Source organism: Gouania willdenowi, chromosome 4 (genome assembly GCF_900634775.1).
Source record: "Gouania willdenowi chromosome 4, fGouWil2.1, whole genome shotgun sequence".
NCBI classification, from domain to species: domain Eukaryota; kingdom Metazoa; phylum Chordata; class Actinopteri; order Blenniiformes; family Gobiesocidae; genus Gouania; species Gouania willdenowi.
Genome location: NC_041047.1, coordinates 5557401 through 5579874, shown reverse-complemented (window position 1 = coordinate 5579874; position 22474 = coordinate 5557401). Strand labels below are relative to the sequence as shown.

General features: G+C 36.6%; 1 protein-coding gene across 1 annotated transcript; it reads left to right on the top strand.

The window, feature by feature from the left end:
- The first annotated feature begins 420 nt into the window (after positions 1 to 420).
- LOC114461647 (complement factor H-like) lies at positions 421 to 5954 on the top strand. Its single transcript, XM_028443887.1, has 7 exons — positions 421 to 522; positions 596 to 623; positions 1562 to 1741; positions 2157 to 2348; positions 3492 to 3671; positions 4437 to 4625; positions 5767 to 5954. Exons 1-7 carry the CDS (start codon positions 421 to 423, stop codon positions 5952 to 5954), a joined length of 1059 nt encoding a protein of 352 aa, XP_028299688.1.
- The last annotated feature ends 16520 nt before the right edge of the window (positions 5955 to 22474 follow it).

Here is a 22474-nt window from a genome sequence, read left to right as displayed (position 1 = left end):
GACCTGTCCATCTTGTGCACTTCCTTCAAATTTGGAAATTGAATTAAAATAATCGCTTAGTAAAAATAATCATGGACCTGGTTAGTGAATTTTCCTCGTAAATTTACCTTTTCAAAGTGAGAACTCATACTGTCCTTTTCACACTCGGAAATATATCTTGTCCCATCAATAATAATACATTTTATTTATAAGCGCTTTTCAAAAACTCTGAAACACTTTACAGTTAAAATATATACATAAGTCAGAAAAAGAAACCAGCAACAACAAAGTAAATGCAGAAAATACTTGACAATCAAAAGTTAAAAGATTGTAAATGGAGTGTAGAAACAGAGGAGGTCTGTTGCTTTGATACGGTTTCTCACATCAGTTTTACTAAAGTGCTCAGTTCAGCGGAAAGACATAGTCTCCCTGAGTCCGAATATGTACGTCGTTCCCAGGTTGAGTCCGCTGGAGACCATGGAGGTTGGGGCTTGTCGTTCAGAGAGTCCCATCAAATGGGAGAGGAGTGTGGAAACAGAGGAGGTCTGTCGAGTTAATACTGTTTCTTCCATCGGTTTTATGAAAGTGCTTGGATACGTGCATCAATCCCTGGTAGAGTCCGAATCCACCCACTGGAGACCCAGGTAGTCGGCGTTTCCATTCACCAGGGGTGGATGTGAGGAGACAGTCCTCGTTTCCACACCGCTGCTCTCATCGGTGTTTTAAAGTGCTCGAATCAGCCGAAACTGGCATCAGCGGAAAACTTTGAACAACTCCTCTTTTAAAAATAATAATAAGAACACTATTAAAACACTAAAGATCTCTGGAATAACATTAAAAATGCTGTTAAGTTGGAAAAACCAACAGAGCAAACAAGCTTGTTTATGTTTATAGTCCTCTCGACCTATGACCCCTGCAGGTCACGCATGCGCAGTCCCAGAGTGTGAAAAGGCTTATTACACAAAACAGTCTCAGACGCCCACACCAAAAACATTAAAACCAATATTTTTATTGATTAGGAAGCCTTATTTTTAATGTATTTTACAGCTGATTTAAGTCATGAGTCAAAACTAACCCGTTATTATAAGAGATGCTAACAGAAAGCTAACACAGGAGGAAGGTTACGATTTATGGGCTTATTTATTAAAGACTCAGCAATTGTGATTAAATGTAATTGAACTTTAGTAATTGAGAATGTAAATGTTGACTTTCAGAAAAAAAAGACAATTTAATTGCAATTGGAAAAAATGCTGGTCACCATAATCATAATTTAGTTGTAATCAAACATGGATAATTGAAGACATAATTGTAATTGAAAAATGTAATTGACCCCAACCCTGCTGGAGAATAACGTCTAATCCAATAGTTTCTCTGTCACTTGATGATTTTTTTATTGGTCAAACCATGGTCGTCTTCTACTCAGTAAACATGTTAAAACCTCATGATTCCTGTGAGTTTCTACAAAGATACTCACCTGCTGCCCCTCCATCCTCACCCCTTCACATCTGCATATGAGCATTTCATTGTTTGACTTTCATTGATCATAAATGTGACATCTAACAGTTTTTCTATTCCCTTGTAGCTCTGGTTCCTTGTGGGAAACCACCACTTATTGCTGATGGTGTCATAGTGGCTGGCATTAAAGAACAGTATAAAGAAAATGACCAGGTTACATACGGGTGTCCAATATATTACACTATAGAGGGTGGGCCGTACAAAACCTGCATCAATGGTGAATGGATTGGAGAAATAAGATGTAACAGTAAGTAGGAGGACACTTGTTTTTTTCACAGAGTATCTTCTCAGGTTTCTACACATTTAGGATCAATCAAAAAGTATCACACTTTGGAGCTAATTTATTACATGACATTTCATTCTCACATACTTATTAAAAACATACAGCAGGTAAGAAAACATTTTTACCCTTACAAATGCCCGTGAACCATAAATAACAGGTCAGGGTCTCAACTCACAAACCAACTCTATTTAGAAAAGTTTTTTAATGAAAGAAGAGAATTTAAGATTTAATGGCTCTTGGTTTGGGTTTCTAAAAATATTTTCTGGTCAAAGACCAGTTTGTCTGTGTGATGTTTTGAACTAATGTAACTAGATGAGATATTTATGCACTGCTATTAATATTATTAATACAATAATGCTCTGATTTTCATTTCTTACAGAGCCCTGCACTTTGGACCATGACGCCATGAACAGACAAAATATTGAATTCAAATATTCAAGACAGGATAGAATTTACTCAGAACACAATGATGAGATTGAGTTTCGTTGTAAAAGAGGGATGACAAAATTCGGACCAGTGTCCATGAGACAGAGATGTGTTGATGGGGTGATTGATTTGCCGACTTGCAGTGGTAGGTAAATACTACAGATTTCATTCATTCAGTTGAGGATGAGGATATGCAATGTTTCTGAGTTACTTTCTTACACAAAAAGAGTTTGGCATTAGAAAAATCCACCAAAGCTTAGATTCAGTAATGGAAATATCACAAAACAGATCAATTTGTATCAGAAAATTCTAATTCGTAATATTTTTTTCTTTTGAAACCTTGAAACAAAAATGTAGCTTTTTTATTTTTTTTACAAAACTTAAATTAAATCCTTGTCTATAATCCTGGTCATTTTGGATAACTGTATAAGATTGATTAAAACCGAGACAAGAATGATCGTTTCATGCTGGAAAACAGGGTTGGGGTCAAATTTAATTGCAATTGTAATTGAATAAATCTGTTGTTGTAATTGTACACATACGTAGTAAACAAATAATAAAATATGTTTAATGTCAACTTTTCCCACTACCTGTCACTTCTTTTCAGGATTATTTTACCATTTATTTTTTTTTTATAACTACACAAAACAGTCTCAGACGCCCACACCAAAAACAATTAAACCAATATTTTCATTGATTAGGACACCAAAAAAGGTAACCAAGGGATGAGAAACAAATTAGATAATAAATAATAATTTTTAATGTATTTTACAGCTGATTTAAGTCATGAGTAAAAACTGATCCGTTATCATAAGAGATGCTAACAGAAAGCTAACACAGGAGGACTTTTACGATTTATGGGTTTATTCATCAAAGACTCAGTAATTGTGATTAAATGTAATTGAACTTTCAGAGAGAAAATTATAATTGTAATTTATTTGTAATTGGAAAAAATGCTGGTCACCATAATCATAATTTAGTTGTAATCAAACATGGATAATTGAAGACATAATTGTAATTGAAAAATGTAATTGACCCCAACCCTGCTGGAGAATAACGTCTAATCCAATAGTTTCTCTGTCACTTGATGATTTTTTTATTGGTCAAACCATGGTCGTCTTCTACTCAGTAAACATGTTAAAACCTCATGATTCCTGTGAGTTTCTACAAAGATACTCACCTGCTGCCCCTCCATCCTCACCCCTTCACATCTGCATATGAGCATTTCATTGTTTGACTTTCATTGATCATAAATGTGACATCTAACAGTTTTTCTCTTCCCTTGTAGCTCCTGGTGCTTGTGGGAAACCACCAACTATTGATGATGGTATCATATTGGCTGGCATTAAAGAACAGTATGCAGAAAATGACCAGGTTACATACGGGTGTCCGCTATATTACACTATAGAGGGTGGGCCGTACAAAACCTGCATCAATGGTGAATGGATTGGAGAAATAAGATGTAACAGTAAGTAGGAGAACACTTTTTCACAGAGTATCTTCTCAGGTTTCTACACATTTAGGGTCAATCAAAAAGTATCACACTTTGGAGCTAATTTATTACATGACATTTCATTCACACATACTTTATAAAAACATACAGCAGGTAAGAAGAGAAGAATGTATCTTGATTAAAATCAGCATTAGTCAGTTTTTAGATCAAATAATTTAATAAACGTATTACATTTGTAAAGTAATCAATTATTGATTCAAATTCAACTCTTTGAAAGGATACTCAAACTAAATGACAAAGACTGTATAGCTAAAAAAGTCAACTTGACTGGTAGAAATGAGAGATGATTGAGAAGCTGTGTGTGCCCGTCCATCCTCACCCCTTCATATCTGCATATGAGCCTTTTTTTTGTTTCACTTTCATTGATGTACCAACTTGTGCTGCTTTGCTTCGTAACCTCATGTACATATGCATGTGTCGGCTAACAGACTCTGTAAATACCATCATTTGTTCTCTGACCAACCCTGTTCAGAGCTCTTTTCCAGTCTGTGGAAACACTGGTGCTTTAGTTTATATGGCTTTGGATGATCTTTTTTATTTTTCTAATGTCTTATTTGTTGTTTATGTCTGTTGTGTTTTATGTCTGCTATGGACCTGTACGTGTCCCAAATAAAGTTTGATGATGATGATGATGATGATGATGATGATGATGATAACTATATAAGACCTTTATGCATTGCTATTAATATTAATACAATAATACTCTGTCATTTCTTACAGAGCCCTGCATTGTGGACCGTGACGCCATGAACAGACAAAATATTGAATTCAAATATTCAAGACATGATAGAATTTACTCAGGACACAATGATATGATAGAGTTTCGTTGTAAAAGAGGGACAAAAGTCGGACCAGTGTCCATGAGACAGAGATGTGTTGATGGGGTGATTGATTTGCCGACTTGCAGTGGTAGGTAAATACTACAGATTTCATTCATTCAGTTGAGGATGAGGATATGCAATGTTTCTGAGTTACTTTCTTACACAAAAAGAGTTTGGCATTAGAAAAATCCACCAAAGCTTAGATTCAGTAATGGAAATATCACAAAACAGATCAGTTTGTATCAGAAAATTTTAATTCGCAATATTTTTTTCTTTTGAAACCTTGAAACAAAAATGTAGCTTTTTTATTTTTTTGCAAAATTTAAATTAAATCCTTGTCTATAATCCTGGTCATTTTGGATAACTGTATAAGATTGATTAAAACCGAGACAAGAATGATCGTTTCATGCTGGAAAACAGGGTTTGGGTCAAATTTAATTGCAATTGTAATTGAATAAATCTGTTGTTGTAATTGTACACATACGTAGTAAACAAATAATAAAATATGGTTAATGTCAACTTTTCCCACTACCTGTCACTTCTTTTCAGGATTATTTTACCATTTAATTTTTTTTATAACTACACAAAACAGTTTTAGACGCCCACACCAAAAACAATTAAAACAATATTTTCATTGATTAGGACACCAAAAAAGGTAACCAAGGGATGAGAAACAAATTAGGTACTAAATAATAATTTTTTAATGTATTTTACAGCTGATTTAAGTCATGAGTAAAAACTGATCCGTTATCATAAGAGATGCTAACAGAAAGCTAACACAGGAGGAATTTTACGATTTATGGGTGTATTTATCAAAGACTCAGTAATTGTGATTAAATGTAATTGAACTTTCAGAGAGAAAATTATAATTGTAATTTATTTGTAATGGAAAAAATGCTGGTCACCATAATCATAATTTAGTTGTAATCAAACATGGATAATTGAAGACATAATTGTAATTGAAAAATGTAATTGACCCCAACCCTGCTGGAGAATAACGTCGAATCCAATAGTTTCTCTGTCACTTGATGATTTTTTTATTGGTCAAACCATGGTCGTCTTCTACTCAGTAAACATGTTAAAACCTCATGATTCCTGTGAGTTTCTACAAAGATACTCACCTGCTGCCCCTCCATCCTCACCCTTTCACATCTGCATATGAGCATTTCATTGTTTGACTTTCATTGATCATAAATGTGACATCTAACAGTTTTTCTCTTCCCTTGTAGCTCCTGGTGCTTGTGGGAAACCACCAACTATTGATGATGGTATCATATTGGCTGGCATTAAAGAACACTATGCAGAAAATGACCAGGTTACATACGGGTGTCCGCTATATTACACTATAGAGGGTGGGCCGTACAAAACCTGCATCAATGGTGAATGGATTGGAGAAATAAGATGTAACAGTAAGTAGGAGGACACTTGTTTTTTTCACAGAGTATCTTCTCAGGTTTCTACACATTTAGGATCAATCAAAAAGTATCACACTTTGGAGCTAATTTATTACATGACATTTCATTCTCACATACTTATTAAAAACATACAGCAGGTAAGAAGAGAAGAATGTATCTTGATTAAAATCAGCATTAGTCAGTTTTTAGATCAAATAATTTAATAAACGTATTACATTTGTAAAGTAATCAATTATTGATTCAAATTCAACTCTTTGAAAGGATACTCAAACTAAATGACAAAGACTGTATAGCTAAAAAAGTCAACTTGACTGGTAGAAATGAGAGATGATTGAGAAGCTGTGTGTGCCCGTCCATCCTCACCCCTTCATATCTGCATATGAGCCTTTTTTTTGTTTCACTTTCATTGATGTACCAACTTGTGCTGCTTTGCTTCGTAACCTCATGTACATATGCATGTGTCGGCTAACAGACTCTGTAAATACCATCATTTGTTCTCTGACCAACCCTGTTCAGAGCTCACCTCGGCTCTTTTCTAGTCTGTGGAAACACTGGTGCTTTAGTTTATATGGCTTTGGATGATCTTTTTTATTTTTCTAATGTCTTATTTGTTGTTTATGTCTGTTGTGTTTTATGTCTGCTATGGACCTGTACGTGTCCCAAATAAAGTTTGATGATGATGATGATGATGATGATAACTATATAAGACCTTTATGCATTGCTATTAATATTAATACAATAATACTCTGTCATTTCTTACAGAGCCCTGCACTGTGGACCGTGACGCCACGAACAGACACAATATTGAATTCAAATACACAAGAAGTGATAAGATTATCACAGAACACAATGATATGATCGAGTTTCGTTGTAAAAGAGGGAGAAGAATCGGACCAGTGTCCATGAGACAGAGATGTGTTCATGGGGTGGTGGATTTGCCAACTTGCAGTGAATAAACACTGACGTATTTACCTTGACACAAATACTGGAGCAAACAGTGTAATGAGGTCTGCTCAATGCTGCATGAAGTCATTTTAATAAAGGCATAAAGACTGTAACCTGTTTGTACATATTCTATGAATAAAACTTGTGTGTGTCCAGGATGGTTTTTACATGTTACATTGAATAAGGGAATTCTCACACATAAGAAAAATAGATCACGACGTAGATGCCAAATGCTACTATAGGCTGATCGTTCTGTCATTCATCACAAAAAAATCACATAATTTGTCTTTCAGTTGAAGATCATTAACTTGTGGATCTTAAAACCAACAGATATAATCTGATCATGAGTGAGAGGGCAAACAGAGACGACCTCCATTGGTTTGTTGATGTACGGACACTGACCTCCTGCCAGTAAAAGTGTTATTTCACTTTAGAAACCGGGAAAAGAATGTTAATGGTTACCATAAAACAACAACCTGGTGCAACCTGTGATAAAGGAAAGGGAAATATCTGTATTTAATCTTGTTTATTTGAATGAGAGTCTCAGAGGACAGAAAGTTTAATCATCAGGGCTCGGTTTTTCAAAAGCATTCAGCTCAGATTCTGGATAACGGACTGGATCAAATCTTGAAAATGGGTTTTTCAAAGGAAAAAAACGGATTACACATAATACAATCTTGGTTTTGATCCGGATCAAAACCTTTAGATCGGGTTTTTCAGGTTCTTAGTAGGATCAGGTTCACTGTGATCCACAAATTCTGGATTAATTATGATCCCATCAGAAGGATAGATTTAGCATAGCTTTCAGGCCCAAAATCTAATGAAACTTTAAAAGTGTATCAAATAATATTCTATTTGGATGATGCAGTATAGTCTACATGATATACAATTTATTCATAAAGTTTTAATTGAATTTGTTCATCTGTCAGGCTACAGTGATTACACAAAAATCTTCCAAAATACTTACATTTTCCTCAAATTATTGTAACATTTTATTTAATTGAATAGAATTTGATCACAAATTCTGGGATATTTAAAGTGAAGATCCTGTTGAGACTGGTATCTGCCACTTATTGTTTGGATATTGTCAGTTTCTTACATATTTTGTATTTCATGTATACGTAAAAGTGCAAACTATGACAAAATAATATTGAAATGATCTGTTTTCCTGCATAAAATCTGCTCTGTATTTGGCCCCTGAACTAAAATGAGTTTGACACACCCCACCTAGACAATGTATTCAAAATAAAGCCGTGCTATTCATTTTTAAAACTTTTTTGAGTGAACTATTAGTGATGCTCGTTTGATTCCTCAAACACTGAAGACTGTGCCTGATTCCTTCATATCTACTCTTTCCCAATATTGCCTTTTTTTCATTTGCTGGATGATGTGTAGATGATGTGAAAGCTGTCAGACGGAATCAGTTTAGTCACCAGCAAGCTCGCCGTTTGGAGCTGACTGTGTCGCCGTGACACACTATACCACTGACCCCGGCCTCACACTGATCACACTTGACACTTTTATCCCAATCGCAATGTAACACAAATCGTCAGAGGGAAATGCACCCAATGTGAGATGGTCGTGTGTGTGTGTAGGTACTGTACATTATATATTACACACATCAACATTGTAATCATGAGCAGAAATGGGAGTTTCATTCCCAGTGGCTAGTGGTGCTGGCACTACTGATGGAGATCATGCTGCTGACTGATTTGAGTGCATTTAACAACTGACAACCTTGTTTTCAGTTTCATTCCAGGGTCAGTCCCTACATTTGGAGTTGACATGTTGTCTTTTCTGTTTCTCCCCACAACAGGAAGCACATGTGTGCATCTAAAGCAGCCTATCTGGAATGATTAACCAAAACAAGTACCTTGCTATAGTCTACTTCAGTAATCACCAACCTTTCTGAAACTGCAAGCTACTTCAAAGCTAGTGAATAGTTCGAAGGGCTACCAGTTTAAAAAGTACTACATTTTCACGTTTTCACTTTAAGATTCAACATGTGACATTTCATTGCTCCTAATTGATGCAATTGTTTCATTTTCATTATGTTTCACAGGAAATCATCATGTCTCTATTTTAAAAGCCCCTATCTAATTTGAATAATCATAAAACAATTTAACCATTATGTAATATTTTACGAAAATCCACTTTGCGTTCAACCTCTTTTGCCCCAGCGCCCTTTCTCCAAAAATCAAATAATGTTCGTCAAAGCTTCTACATGACCTACATGGCTATTTTTTGTTCAGATTGAAGTAGGACACTTAGTGGTTACAGATGATGTGACATTTTGGAAATATATGATACTGAGTGACAATAAATCATGTTTTAAATACAGAAATCTGTAGTCCGCCCAAATAAACAAAGAGATTTACATCAAGTATTAAGCCAATTATCATTATCAAAGGCTACAAAAGCAGAAATAATTGAACTAATGTATGGACTGATAGACCTGGATGATTCAGCAGGTACAGCCACACACACACACACACACACACACACACACACACACACACACACACACACACACACACACACACACACACACACACACACACACACACACACACACACACACACACACACACACACACACACACACTATTTCATATTGATTCAACACTAAGGTTGTAAGAAAAATAGATTTGCCAATATATCACGATATTCAACTGCACAATTATCGTATCGATCCAAAAAATGTCCCAATCAATTATTTTAATTGTGTTTTTCAATGCAGCCAGTTTGGTGATAATAATCAATATTAGGCCAAAAAGCCCATTTTGCCACAACTGTGCCACAGCTTTCCACTAGTATGTAACTGTAAATTGCCAGTCAAATAGATTCCAATCATTATTAGTCTTATATTTGAACACTAGGTGTTGCAATTTGGCTTGAAATAAACATATATCCATTTTTAGTAAGGTTTCTGCTGCGCCATGCGTAATGCAATTTTTAAGACGGCTCATGAACCGTATTCCAGAGAGATAGCAATTTAACAGGGAATTAAACATCTTTTTAGATATTTCGAAATATTCTCATTAGCATAGCTAGTTTTGGCCATTGTCTTTGTTGCCAGAGACCAGAGACCCCCACTGAAGCTGAAGGTGGTTGAACACAGACATGAACAATGAAGAACAGTCATGTGGAGACATGACCATCTATAAGGGGGAATAAAAGGGAGAGAGTTTTTGGCCCATCCATAAAGTCAGCAAAATGATGGCCCATTGTTCTATGAATCTTTGATAACCACATTTATTTATTCATCTGAATTATATCTACTGTCATCCATGAAGTTTACTATTATTATAGTCATCTTAAAGATGGAAATCCTTGTTTTAATCACAAATAAAATGGGTTCAAAGTGACCAAAATTGGTGGAAAATACGGTGGCTGGGAAGTGTCAGGTGAATGCATTTACAGAAACAAACACAAATGCAAAATGGCCACAACGAAAGTGTATCCGCAACGGAAGTGTTTCCGACGGACCAGTATTATGATATGATAGCTCGTGTTGTGACCTTTTTGCATTTGTGTTTGTTTCTGTAAATGCATTCACTTGACACTTCCCAGCCACCGTACGAAAAGGTTGGAAAATGTTGCAAATTAGAGTGGTCAAAACCAAACACAAAAAGTGGTCAAAAAGGTTGAAAGTGTCAATATTGGCTTCAAAGTGGTAATGAAAAGTAGGAACAATTGGTTTAAACTGGCAAATAATTGGCATGACAAATTGTGGATGTGGTTAAATTGGCAAACATAAGCATGAAATATGGTGAAAAGAGGCTAAAAGTGACAATAACGGGTCAACATACGTGATATTAGGTGGAAAAGTGGTGGAAATGATTTATAAGTGCTGTAAATGTCTTGAAAGCGGAAAAAATCTGCAGAAAAGGCATTGAAATGTGATGCAGAAGTGTCAGACAATGGAATAATGTAGCAAAAATGCATTAAAAAGAGCAAAAATATGGCAAGAAAAAGTGATGAAAATTTTAAAAATGGTTTAAAAATGGCAAGTTTTGTATAGTTGCAGAAATATGGTAACCTGGTCTGCAAGATGGATTCTCCTGGTGTTCACAAACACCAGAATCAATCTTGTGCTGCTCCAGCCGTTCGAACTAATCATGAGGCAGTGTTGTGGTTTAGGGTGAGATATCCAGGTGAGACGAAGGCAGAAGCAAAACTGGCGCATGCGCAGTTGCGGGGAGTGGAACTAGCAGGGCTACCGCTATTACCATAGCTCCGAATCAAAACAAAAAGATATTGACGCAGGAGGACGAACGTGTGGAAGCTGCTATAAACTCAGTTTTAGAAGAATCCTGCGTTTCTTTTTTGAAAGAGCAACAGCGAGAGGCGCTTTGTGCATTTTTGGATGGTAAAGACGTATGTTGATTGGCTAAAACAAATCATGGTGGACAGGCGCTTCGCCCAATCAGCTTCAAGCATTCTGTTCATGTCCCTCCCTGGTTACGAAAGGATTCGCCAGAGACAGACCCAGATCAATGTGGAGAACTCCAGTTAGAGGGAGGGGCCACACATCAATCTGGCTGTTGCCAGGTTAGAAAAATGGGCTAAAATTGCTGAAATATTATTTGTTTCTTGAAGGCATCTGGAGACCCCCTCCCAGTGTCTTGCAACCCCAAAGATTGAGAACCCGTGCTTTACATAACTTAAAGATAAAAGCATTTTCTCACACTAACAATTCTTTATGTTTCAGTCTAAAGACACACTCATGTTTTACAATATAAGGAATGAATAGGCATTAAACTCATGCACTTAACCTTGCTGGTCTCCTTTCAATTCAAGCACACCTAATGGATGTAAACAGCGATCAAAGACCTTCAGCTTTTCATCAGGTAAATGCGTTTTCTAACAGACACATTGTAACTTTCCATTTTGAAGAACATTCACATACTTTGTTACTGTAAAATTGAAAGTTGTTACAAATGACCCCCATTGGAGACTTGATGAATAGATGTAAATAGCTGGAAAATTAAACTGTAATTTTCCTGTACAGTTTTCCAGGGTTCTGCAGTCTAGCCTGAGTAAACCAGGGTGTAAGGCAGAGTACCAGGGTTGAGGTCAATTACATTTTTTAATTGCAATTACGTTTTCAATTTTCCAATGTTCAATTACAACTCAATTATGATTCCAATGGCCGTAATTTTTTCCAATTATAATTAGAATTACAATTATTATTTTTCCCTCAAAGTCAACTCAGAATCAGTTTTATTCTCCAAGTACAGTTTAAAAACAATACAAGAAATTAAACTTGGTGGATGGTGCGAAGAACAAAAAACCAACAAACCAGAAAACTATAATAATAATAATAATAATAATAATAATAATAATAATAATAATAATAATAATAATAATAATAATAATAATAATAATAATAATGTTCTCAATTACTACCCCCGGCGAATGGGGCCGACAACAGCAGCGAGGTCAGGAAGTAGGGAGAAGTGCCACCGACACAGTGAGATGGGCCGAGCACCGAGTCACTGGCGGCGGGGAAAAGAGCCCATAGACTGTAGTCGCAGCGCAAGCCCATCCCCACTTCGCACCCCAGCCCTGAGAGCCAATCCTTATCCCGAAGTTACGGATCTGACTTGCCGACTTCCCTTACTAAAGAATCCACATTTAACTGAACTATCACAGTAATTAGTGCACCATTAACCCAACACAAAACTACCATATTGTGCTCTTTTGGCTGTAAACAGAGGCAAACTTGTTTCAGCTGCCCACAGCAATGGCACCTGGTCGGGAAATGCCCGTATGCTGTGACGTCATGTGGGATTTATGTATTTCCGGGCGTGTGGTCATGTGACTGCCGTAAAGTGAAACGTTCTCCAGGCATTCTCCAGGTTACATGACCTGGCCAAAGATGGTCCGTCTCCTTCAAACTTACATAGTCGGTATTTCAAGAGGGAAGCCCCGCTCTGAGCATTGTTACTGTCCAGCGCTGTATATTGGCCTGAGGAATCATTTAAAATAACTCATATGGGTCAACTCTTTTGGTCAAAAAGTCTGCGGTTTGTCTTTAACATGTGTGTATGTATAGTATTTATTTGGGCAGTATTAACCAAGAAACAAATTCAATATCTATAATCATTATTCTTTTTAACCACATCTTTTTAACAAAATCAGTGAAAAGTAAGTTAACTTAATGATTTATATTATATACATTTTTAAACAATGTAGATCACTTTTAAACTACTTATTTAACCAACAACTTTTAACTCGTGTATCTTGGCTTATTCGTATTTCACATTAACCACATCTAGTTATAACTACGCAGTTAACATGGCGCATGAAATAAGCATAATACATCTTTAGATTAAACAAGTATCAAACTCAATAAACATTCCTTGCATTGCCTGTTAAACAATAAACAACTTGTGTTTCCATGCTACACAATGTTTAAGTCTGTTTCCTGATGACCTTTAAATGATTTGTCCAAGCAACAGACATTTATAAGAAGCCTGGGGTTATGTCGAGGTGCTAACCAGCTGTCCATCCAATCATGTAAAAAGTCTTTGCACTTCAAAGTTCAGTCCCAGTTGAGGGTACAGAACTCTTTCCACTGGCTGCTAAGAATGCACGGCCATTGTTTCAGTTCACCCACAGTGACTGGTTTGTGTCAATAAAAAAATCAGGTGCGCACACTCACAAGTGGGAGGGGCTTCCACCTGGCCCCTCCCCTGCTTTGCAGGAGGGTGAGAGGAAGCTCACAGACAGATTGGCAGAACAATTACAAACTCGATTATATGTAATCAATTGCAATTCACATGAATTAAATATCATTTACGCAGTTACAATTATAATTGGCCCCAAAGCCTTCAGAGTAGTCAATAACAGATAAAGCCTGAGTAGTCTACTAGTCCTTAACCTTTAGGGACAATCCCAATGGATATAATGAAAGCATATTAAAAAGACACCGAGGACACTTGCTGCATCGTCAAGTTGCCACATGACAGCGATTCGCAATTAAATCCTTCCACCAGGGTGCTGAGTCAACATTCATGACATCGTTCTATTAATACGACCCTGGGCGAATAACGAATGAATTAAACTGAGAATGTTGCGTTTGACACGTGGAGCAGTGGCTCACTGTTTCCACACACTAATTGTCTCCCATTAGTGTGAAAAGCGTGACATGATGTGGTTTGGACAGCGAGGCAACCGTGCGTTGTGGTGTTTGTTTACTCACGTCCCTGAAGACGTCGAATCTGTCAATGTTTGAGTTTTACCGGGCCACAAAAAAGGTCTTGCTGAAAAATATGATCAAAAAGCAGCATTAAAGGGTACCTGTAGTGAAAATCTATAAAACAAAAAATATGTGTTTAATGTGTTAGGAATAAACTATGTGCATTTTTTTTCTAAAAAACACATGAAAATGGGTTGTTAGAATGATTTTATAGCTTCGGGCATAAACTATAGAAAGTTGCCATTTTGGACAGGATATGACACACTTTTGGTGATTCCTGTTAGCTGTTGCTAAGCAACAGTGTTCAGTTGAGCTACGTTTTCCGAACAATGGCGGAGTGTAAAGCCAATGGTTTCTATATCAACAAGAGGAAAAACCCAGCAGAAACATTTCTTTTGCGTCTCTAAACCAAGTCAGAGTTACCAGGTGTTGGTTCCATAATATCGCTATGTGATACACACTTAAACAGTTCGGACAAAATTTGGTTTTATGCTAGGAAAGCTTTGAGCCGAGCTGCTATGAGAGGGATCTGTGGGATAAGCTAAAGCTAATGAGCACAAAGCCAAAGTTACGTCAGAAATCAGACGTGGTCCAGACAGAAAGTCTAAACGTACTTGTTCAAAGCACTACTACGTTATACTTATTTCCTTGTGGCTAAATGATGAACTGTGCAGGAGAACTTACCTGTTCATTAGGACGCCATCAGGTGCACATCCTCCCGTCAATAAATAGATATCCTTTCACACAGCTTTCATTGCAGTTGCTAGGCCATATTTGTGTGTAATGGAGATAAAACTATGCATAAGTTTTCCATGTGAAGTTATTTATGTGAATTTTATTATTTTATTTTGAAAAACGCACCAATCCTGCGCATGCTATCTGCAGCAGCTTCACTTCCTCCATCACAGTGCAGTGGTAGACTGATGAGGGTAAACTGTGAAAAGGAATTTATTTTATCTTTTTTTTGTGATATACATATTCACTACAGGTACCAGGGTAGGGGTCAATTATAATTGGAGTTGCGTAATTGATAACCAATTACAATGATGTCATAATTATAATATGAATAATTATAATTGTAATTATACAAATCTGTTGCTGCTGTAATTGTAATTAAATTGCAATTCAGCTTAGATAATTTACTTTGTATTTGTAATTGCCATTAAAATCCTGTAAAGATCAATTTTATATTATAAGTAATCAATAAAAAATAATATTTAACAGAAAACTGGGGAACCATGTTACAGTTATATGTACAGTTCTACACATATGTAGTTAACAATTATTAAATTATTATCATGCTTTCCCACATTTTACCATTTAAAAATCTAGGGGTATACTGACACAAAAAAGGCCACACCAAACATATTAACACATATATTTTCTTTGATTTCTTTGTGTTAACAGAAAGTTAACACAAGAGGAAGGGTAACTTTTATTAGGTTATTTATTTTAGGCTCAGCAATTGTGATTAATTGTAATTTAACCTTAGTAATTAAGAACGCAATTGTAATTGACTTTCTGAGGTTAAAAATAATTGTAATTTAATTGTAATTGGACATGGATAATTGAAAACGTAATTGCAACTGAAACAATTGAATGACCCCAACCCTGACAGGTACCCTTCAACATATCACAAAGGAATGCATTGGATTCACATGTTCTCATCTATATCTGAAGAAGTTGAGCTGTTATAAATACCAGTTTGGGGTTCTGTCAAATGTGTGACTTTAGCTACAAATGTGAGATTTTTCACGCCAAAGTAACAACATCTGTATCAGACAGCAGGATATGAAATTGGATGAGCGCCCGACACGTACAAAAGGACATATCGAGCCGTTCTCTTCGCCTCCTGCACAAAGTGGGCCCTGAGCAAGCTTCTGTGCTGCTCCTCTAGCAGCTGGAGGGTCACTCACTGTAGAGGATCCCGACCTCTGACCTCCCCGTGGAGATTCTTGTGCTTGTTCTTTCTCTTGTTGTGAGCATCAACAAAATGTCACACAGAGGCGCCTGACTTCACACCACATCACACTGAGACATGTGGACTTTAGAAAATGTATTTTATGAAATGAAACATGGCAGGGGGCAGGGTCGGAAAAAAAGGGGTCAAATTTCAAGGAGGAAGAGGACGGTGCAGAATCACCAGGAGTCACAAAAGAAAATAATCTGCACATTTACAGCCAATGAGCTTCCATTTTAATAAAAAAAAAAAATGGACATCGTAAAGTAATCTTTGATTCAAAATGTTTTTGGGTCTCTTAATTCACATAATAATATCTGCTTTTTCTTGTAAAAAAACAAGTTCTCATTAAGTAAATTACTAAAGTAATTTGACTTTAAAGCTGCAGTGTGTAAGTTTGTTTTTGCTTTATTTGTACAAAACTCTATAATCACCTTTGAGCATATTCTAATTCAAAGTGTTCTGAACTGTTGCAGCTTCTCTTGGCTCTGTACTTGAGCTTTAGGAATCCAGGAGCATGACGTGACTTTTCACCTAATCAGAGATTGTTTACAGAGTGCTTCGTGAGCTGTTTTGGGATGTTACTATGCATGTTCACGTCCTCTGTTGTAAAAGTACATTGGTGGATATTCCAGCAGGATAAGTCTCCATCAAGGTACAACGGTTACACAGCAAAGCAAGTTGATAAAGAAAGACCGAGGTGGTGAAACAACAGTCTAAATTCCCAAACATACTCGGGTGGAATGGACTCTCTGGAGGTTTTTTTTTGAGTCCGCGTGGACCTCCATGACTGTCCGCAGTCTGCCCCATGTACTGGTTTCAGAGGGAGAGTGAGAACAGACGGGATACATCACGTATACACATAAGAAAAGCAAATCCAAGGTGGAGAGAATAGACACAATTAATTTGCTGTCTGGATGCGGCATTGTGTGGGTCTGCAGCTGCGTGTGTTAGCTTGTGGTGACGAAGGAGCTCACGTCATGAGCTGCTGTGTAGGGCAGTAACTACAGAGTGATACGTGCATTCATGTCAGAGTCTCTAAATCATCAGAAAACTTTTATTAATACAAGATATACTGTAGTCCCTACATTTGTCACTAAAAGTATCTAAGAGCTCCACAGTTGTGCCTGTTCACGAGGAGGCGTTTTCAAACCGGGAGGGGGAGTGTGGTTCTTTCTATAAAACTCTCTATATTTTACATACTGCTGCTTTATACATTTGGTCTTGACTCTGTCTCAACTCTCAAAAGTCTTGAATCTTGTCTTGCTCTTGGTGCATTCTGGTCTCGAGCAAGTCTTGGTCTCGAATAGTGCGTTCTTGAATACAACACTAGGGATGGCAAGGCAAAATGATTTGTATAGCGCATTTCATATATCAAAAAGTACAACAGAAAACATTCAACAGCTTAACAATCAATAAGAACATTTACGCTTTTAAACTAACTAGCTAAAGCTTACAAATAACCTTTCAACAATTGGGATGACATTTCTGCACCAACACATCGATGCACTGCATAATAATTGTAGTTCTGGTTTTACAAGGTACCAAAACATGACAACGACCTCCAAGGTGCCAACACCCAGTTTTGTGTTTTATTTATTAACGAGTTCCAACACACATTGGCCCTCATTTATCAACCCTGTGTGAAAACGGGGGCACATTTGGTCCTACGACAGGACCAACGTGGGATTTATGAAACTTTTGTATCTGACCAATCCCAGCGCACAAACGTCATTGACACGTTTGCCCTCAAATATCCATGGTTTGGAGGCCCCGCCCACTGAGGTCAAACAAACATTGGCAAGAAAATAAATGTTTTTGGGATGAAAATCAGCATCTTTACAGCTGAGGTGAGGAAAAACAAAGATGTGCTTTTTGGTCGTGTGAAAACTGGAATTTAAGGAGCCCATTTTAAACGCTCTGTGGAAGAGAATAAAGGGGGCGCTCAACAGCGTTTCCGTATTGTAAAGGGCTCGGGCTGAGGTTTGACTTAAAGTCTCAATAACTAAATTAAAATTCTAAAACCATGCTATTTGATGAAGACAATCCTTTACATTTTGGTCAAGAAAAAGTAGACGAGTCGAGAGCCCGTGAATTTGGTTAAACGCACGTCGTACGCTCAGATCTGGATGTACGAACGGTTGATAAATGAGGGCCATTGTGTTTCACATTCTTCTGGGAACATGTTAGACGGGCTGTTGTGCAAGACTAACAAACATCCAATCAAACCTTTCCAAAAGTCAATCTAAAGACTATATTTGACTCAACTCACATGCTTTCAGATTGTGAGAGGTAATTGGAGTACCCAGGGACATTCCATACACACTTTGATTAAACAGCCGTGTTTTAATAACCCACTCCGATGCTTTGCTTCCTTCCAGCCACAGCTGTAATATCACCTTTCTATCGCATGTAATGACTCGTGGTTAAAATAAATCATCAGCGCTCACTGAATCGATGCAGAGATGTAAATGACCATATTGCAACCTATCATGGACATTATTGCTTTCCACACTTTTAGTTTTTATGTGGTTTTTTTATGTATTATAAAACTTTTCATTATCATGAAATGATTTTGCAACCTGATCATATAGAGTAAAAGGGTAATTCATGTCAGTGTGCTTTGAAATTAATTTACAGATACCTTAAGTGATCATTTGTATATATCTCCAACAAGATTAGGCTTGTTTAAGCTAGGGAATTTTGAATATTATATATTTGTTTAATTATTTTAATAAAGTATAGATTAACGGATTATAATACGTTTTTCAAAATTGTTGTAGATTGTGGACAAATGGTCATGTGACTTGAACTTTGGGAAAGTAGTGTTCATTGCATTGTGGGATTTGGAATCCCTTAGACAATGCAAAGATGGCGCTGAAGTGTGAACGTTTCTTTCAGAGGTTTTTTTTACTTTATTCATACTGGGATTTCTGGTGTTTCTTCACCAGACAAGTAAACAAGTGACCCACTTATGGCCATTTCTTCTCTGTTTATCATGTTCATTGTGATATGACTTTAATCACGAGACATTAAGGGCCTGTACTACGAAGCTGGATTGGTATACAGTGTCTGGGCTATATCTCTGTTAGCGGGCTTCACCTAAGCAAAAATTCTCTGTCAGAGATCCCGTGTCCTACGAAGCAGGATATAAACAAGTTCACTTAACCCAGGTGATTTCAGCCTGGTGACGTGCATCCTCCTGTGACAGGGGTGGAGACTGCAGTGTCAGATTAATCACAAACCTGGGCGTTATCTTATCAAAGTGTTCTTAGTAGAGCCAGGCCTACGGTTTAAACCTGGTTTAGCCAAGCCATCCATCACCATGCTGGCTTTTCCCATTTCATCAAACTCTTCTCAGCTTGGAGCTCCCCAGCTGAGCCAAGCCAGCTGACATTGTTTAGCTTAAATGAGCGTCTTCATAAGACCCATGAGATCGATCACAGATTTGATGATTAGAGGCATGAGGCGCATGTGCTTACAGCTTTTACGATGACTTAGCAGCCCATAGAAACCAATGCTGAGACCAACAGGATGTGACATCATCTGTTACTGAGCAGTGAGAATAAAGGACAGACATGTTTAAGAAGTTTCTGTGGTATAAACATTTTTAAAGTAGTCAAGAGTTTAAGACTGGTGTTATTTAGTCAATTTATCATAAATAACAACTGAAGCATGTGATCACGCACTGATCATGTGAGTTTGATAAGTTTTTGTTTTTTTTAACACCTGTCAGTGTTTACTAAAAGATGATGCAGTAACTCACAATTAAATAATATGTAATTTATGAGGCTTGTGAGTGTTTGTTGAACTCAGCCCTAAACGTTAAATTCAAATGAGGGAGCAGCGGTCCTGTGCACGCCGCTGGATGTCACATCCAACACTGCAGCTGCTCCCTTAAATGCATGTGCACAGACCACAGGAGGGGCGTGCACTGTGCTCGCATCCCAAAAAGAGATAGTGTATTTTTGTCATTGGGAGCCTTAGTGCTCTGCTCCGTGACTATCCCTGAAGCCCCTCCCTCTCTGTATATCCATAGATTTTTCATTATTCATCTCTGATCAATGAATGGACATTTATACAGTGCAGTAAACGGACTCGATAGATACACAGTATCCTTATATAGACATATTATTATTGATGGTTTAAACATATTTAGACTGTGAATATCTAATTAAAAAGTATGGGACACATTAAACATGTAAAAAGACAATGACAATCGTAATTTGTATCGATTTAAAATCACATTTAAACATTTACTATGATATTCTGCTTAATTTCCTTTTAAAATACCTTGTTAAAGCAATATTTTTTAAAAAAGTCTTTTTGACTCGTTTTTACTTTAGCAGATCTTTGTTGAGTGTTTTAAAGCATCACTAAATGCCTTTTTTCAAAATGATGACGTCGTTTCATGAGAGTGCGTCTGTAGCTTAAGCTAAGCCTGCTGCTTAAACCTGGTCTGGTTTGATTCACGGACTGTTACTATGGTAACCAAGGTGTTTTCTTGTTGATGAAACCGCCGTTCCAGTTAGAACCCGGCTTAACGGTGCTGTGTAGAGCAATTACGTCACAATTGAAGAATAATTCTTTAAAAATATGAAGAAATAAAATCCATAATCCAGACCAAAGACAACACAAGAAGGAATGCAGACAGGAAGCTGCTGACACTGTTAATGCATAAAAACATGTTACCGTGATGATTTAGCTCGGTAAGAGAAAATCCAGCTTCGTAGTACAGGCGCAGAACAACAGAAAATTTGGCAAAACCACAAAAAAACACCGCAAAATGACGTGAAATTATAAGAAACTACTCTGACAACACAAGATACAACAACAAAAACACACCAAATGAGATAAAAGTACACAAAACAACAACAAAATTAGAGAAAAATACACTTAACAACAACTTAAATACACAAAATTACAGAAAATTACACAAGCCCACAAAAAAACACAAAACAACATCAAACATAAAACCTGTTTCAAAAACACAAGAAACAACAACAAAAACACACCAAATGAGAAAAAAACAAAACCTAAACAAACAAACAAAAAAACAGAATGACAGAAATTTTGGTAAAACCACAAAAAAAAAAACACCCAAAATGACATCAGATATAAGAAACTACTCCTACAACACAAGATACAACAACAAAAAAACACGAAATGAAAAACAAGTACGCAAAACAACAAGAAAATTGGAGAAAAATACACTCAACAACAACATAAATACACAAAATTACACTAAACCACAAAAAAACACACAACATCGAAGAGACAACAACAAAAACACACCAAATGAGAGAAAAAAAAACAAAAAAAAAAACAACAACAGAATAACAGAAATTTTTGGCAAAACCACAATAAACAATGAATCAAAATGACATCAAGGGCCTATACCACAAAGCTAGATTTCCTCTTATTGCACTAACTTACGGGATTTAATCAGTGTGTGATGGACTACAAAGCTAAATCACCATGGTAACTTAGGCTGAACACCTAACCTGTTCGGGACCAGGTTTTGTTCTGGCTAGGATCTGAGTTAGTACTAAAGTCCCGCCTCCTGACCAATAAAAGGTGATGTGTGAACACGTCTTTGTGTGAATCTGATGTGACGCTGACAGGAGACCACTTATCGAGACCATTTATCGATAACATTCAATAGGATTGTGTTTTTCAACCTTTTTTTTAGCCAAGGTACATCAGAATCAGAATCAGAATCAGAATCAACTTTATTGACCAAGAGTGTAGGAATACACATGAGGAATTTGTTTTGGTGACCTGTGCTCTCTCAGATAGTGTAACATTAAATAATAACAATCAACTAGAATAAAGAAAAATAAATAAAAAAAGAAGTATAAACATAAATATAAGAGTAGTTATAATATGTGCAAACTAAATAAATAAATACATCTTTTCATTGAAAAAAATCCCAAGGCACACCACCAACTGAAAATGTAAAAAAAGGGTAAAAAAAAACCTACATTAATAATATACAGTCATTCTTATCAAAGTGTCTTGAATAGCAATCAAATAAACACAAAAAAAAAGTTTTTTATGATACTTTAGATTTCTTATTTCGAATAAAAAAGTGCAATTAACAATCTGCAAAATTCTTACAAGTGTTTTTAATAGGAATCAAATAAATATAAATTCTTTAAAAATACACATCATGGGACATAAAATAACAGAAACAAAAACTCTCTTCATACCTCTTAAATTCAATCTAAATAGCAGAAAATAAATCATATAATTACATTAACACCTGGAAAATAGTTCAGTCCACATCACATGGTTTTACATGGGCGCCACTATACGCTATATAATGGGCCTTTTCAGAAATGGTCCGGTTCAACCCCCACGCCCACACACAGAGGCGGTACACAGGAGAGCAGCAGGTGAGGTAAGTA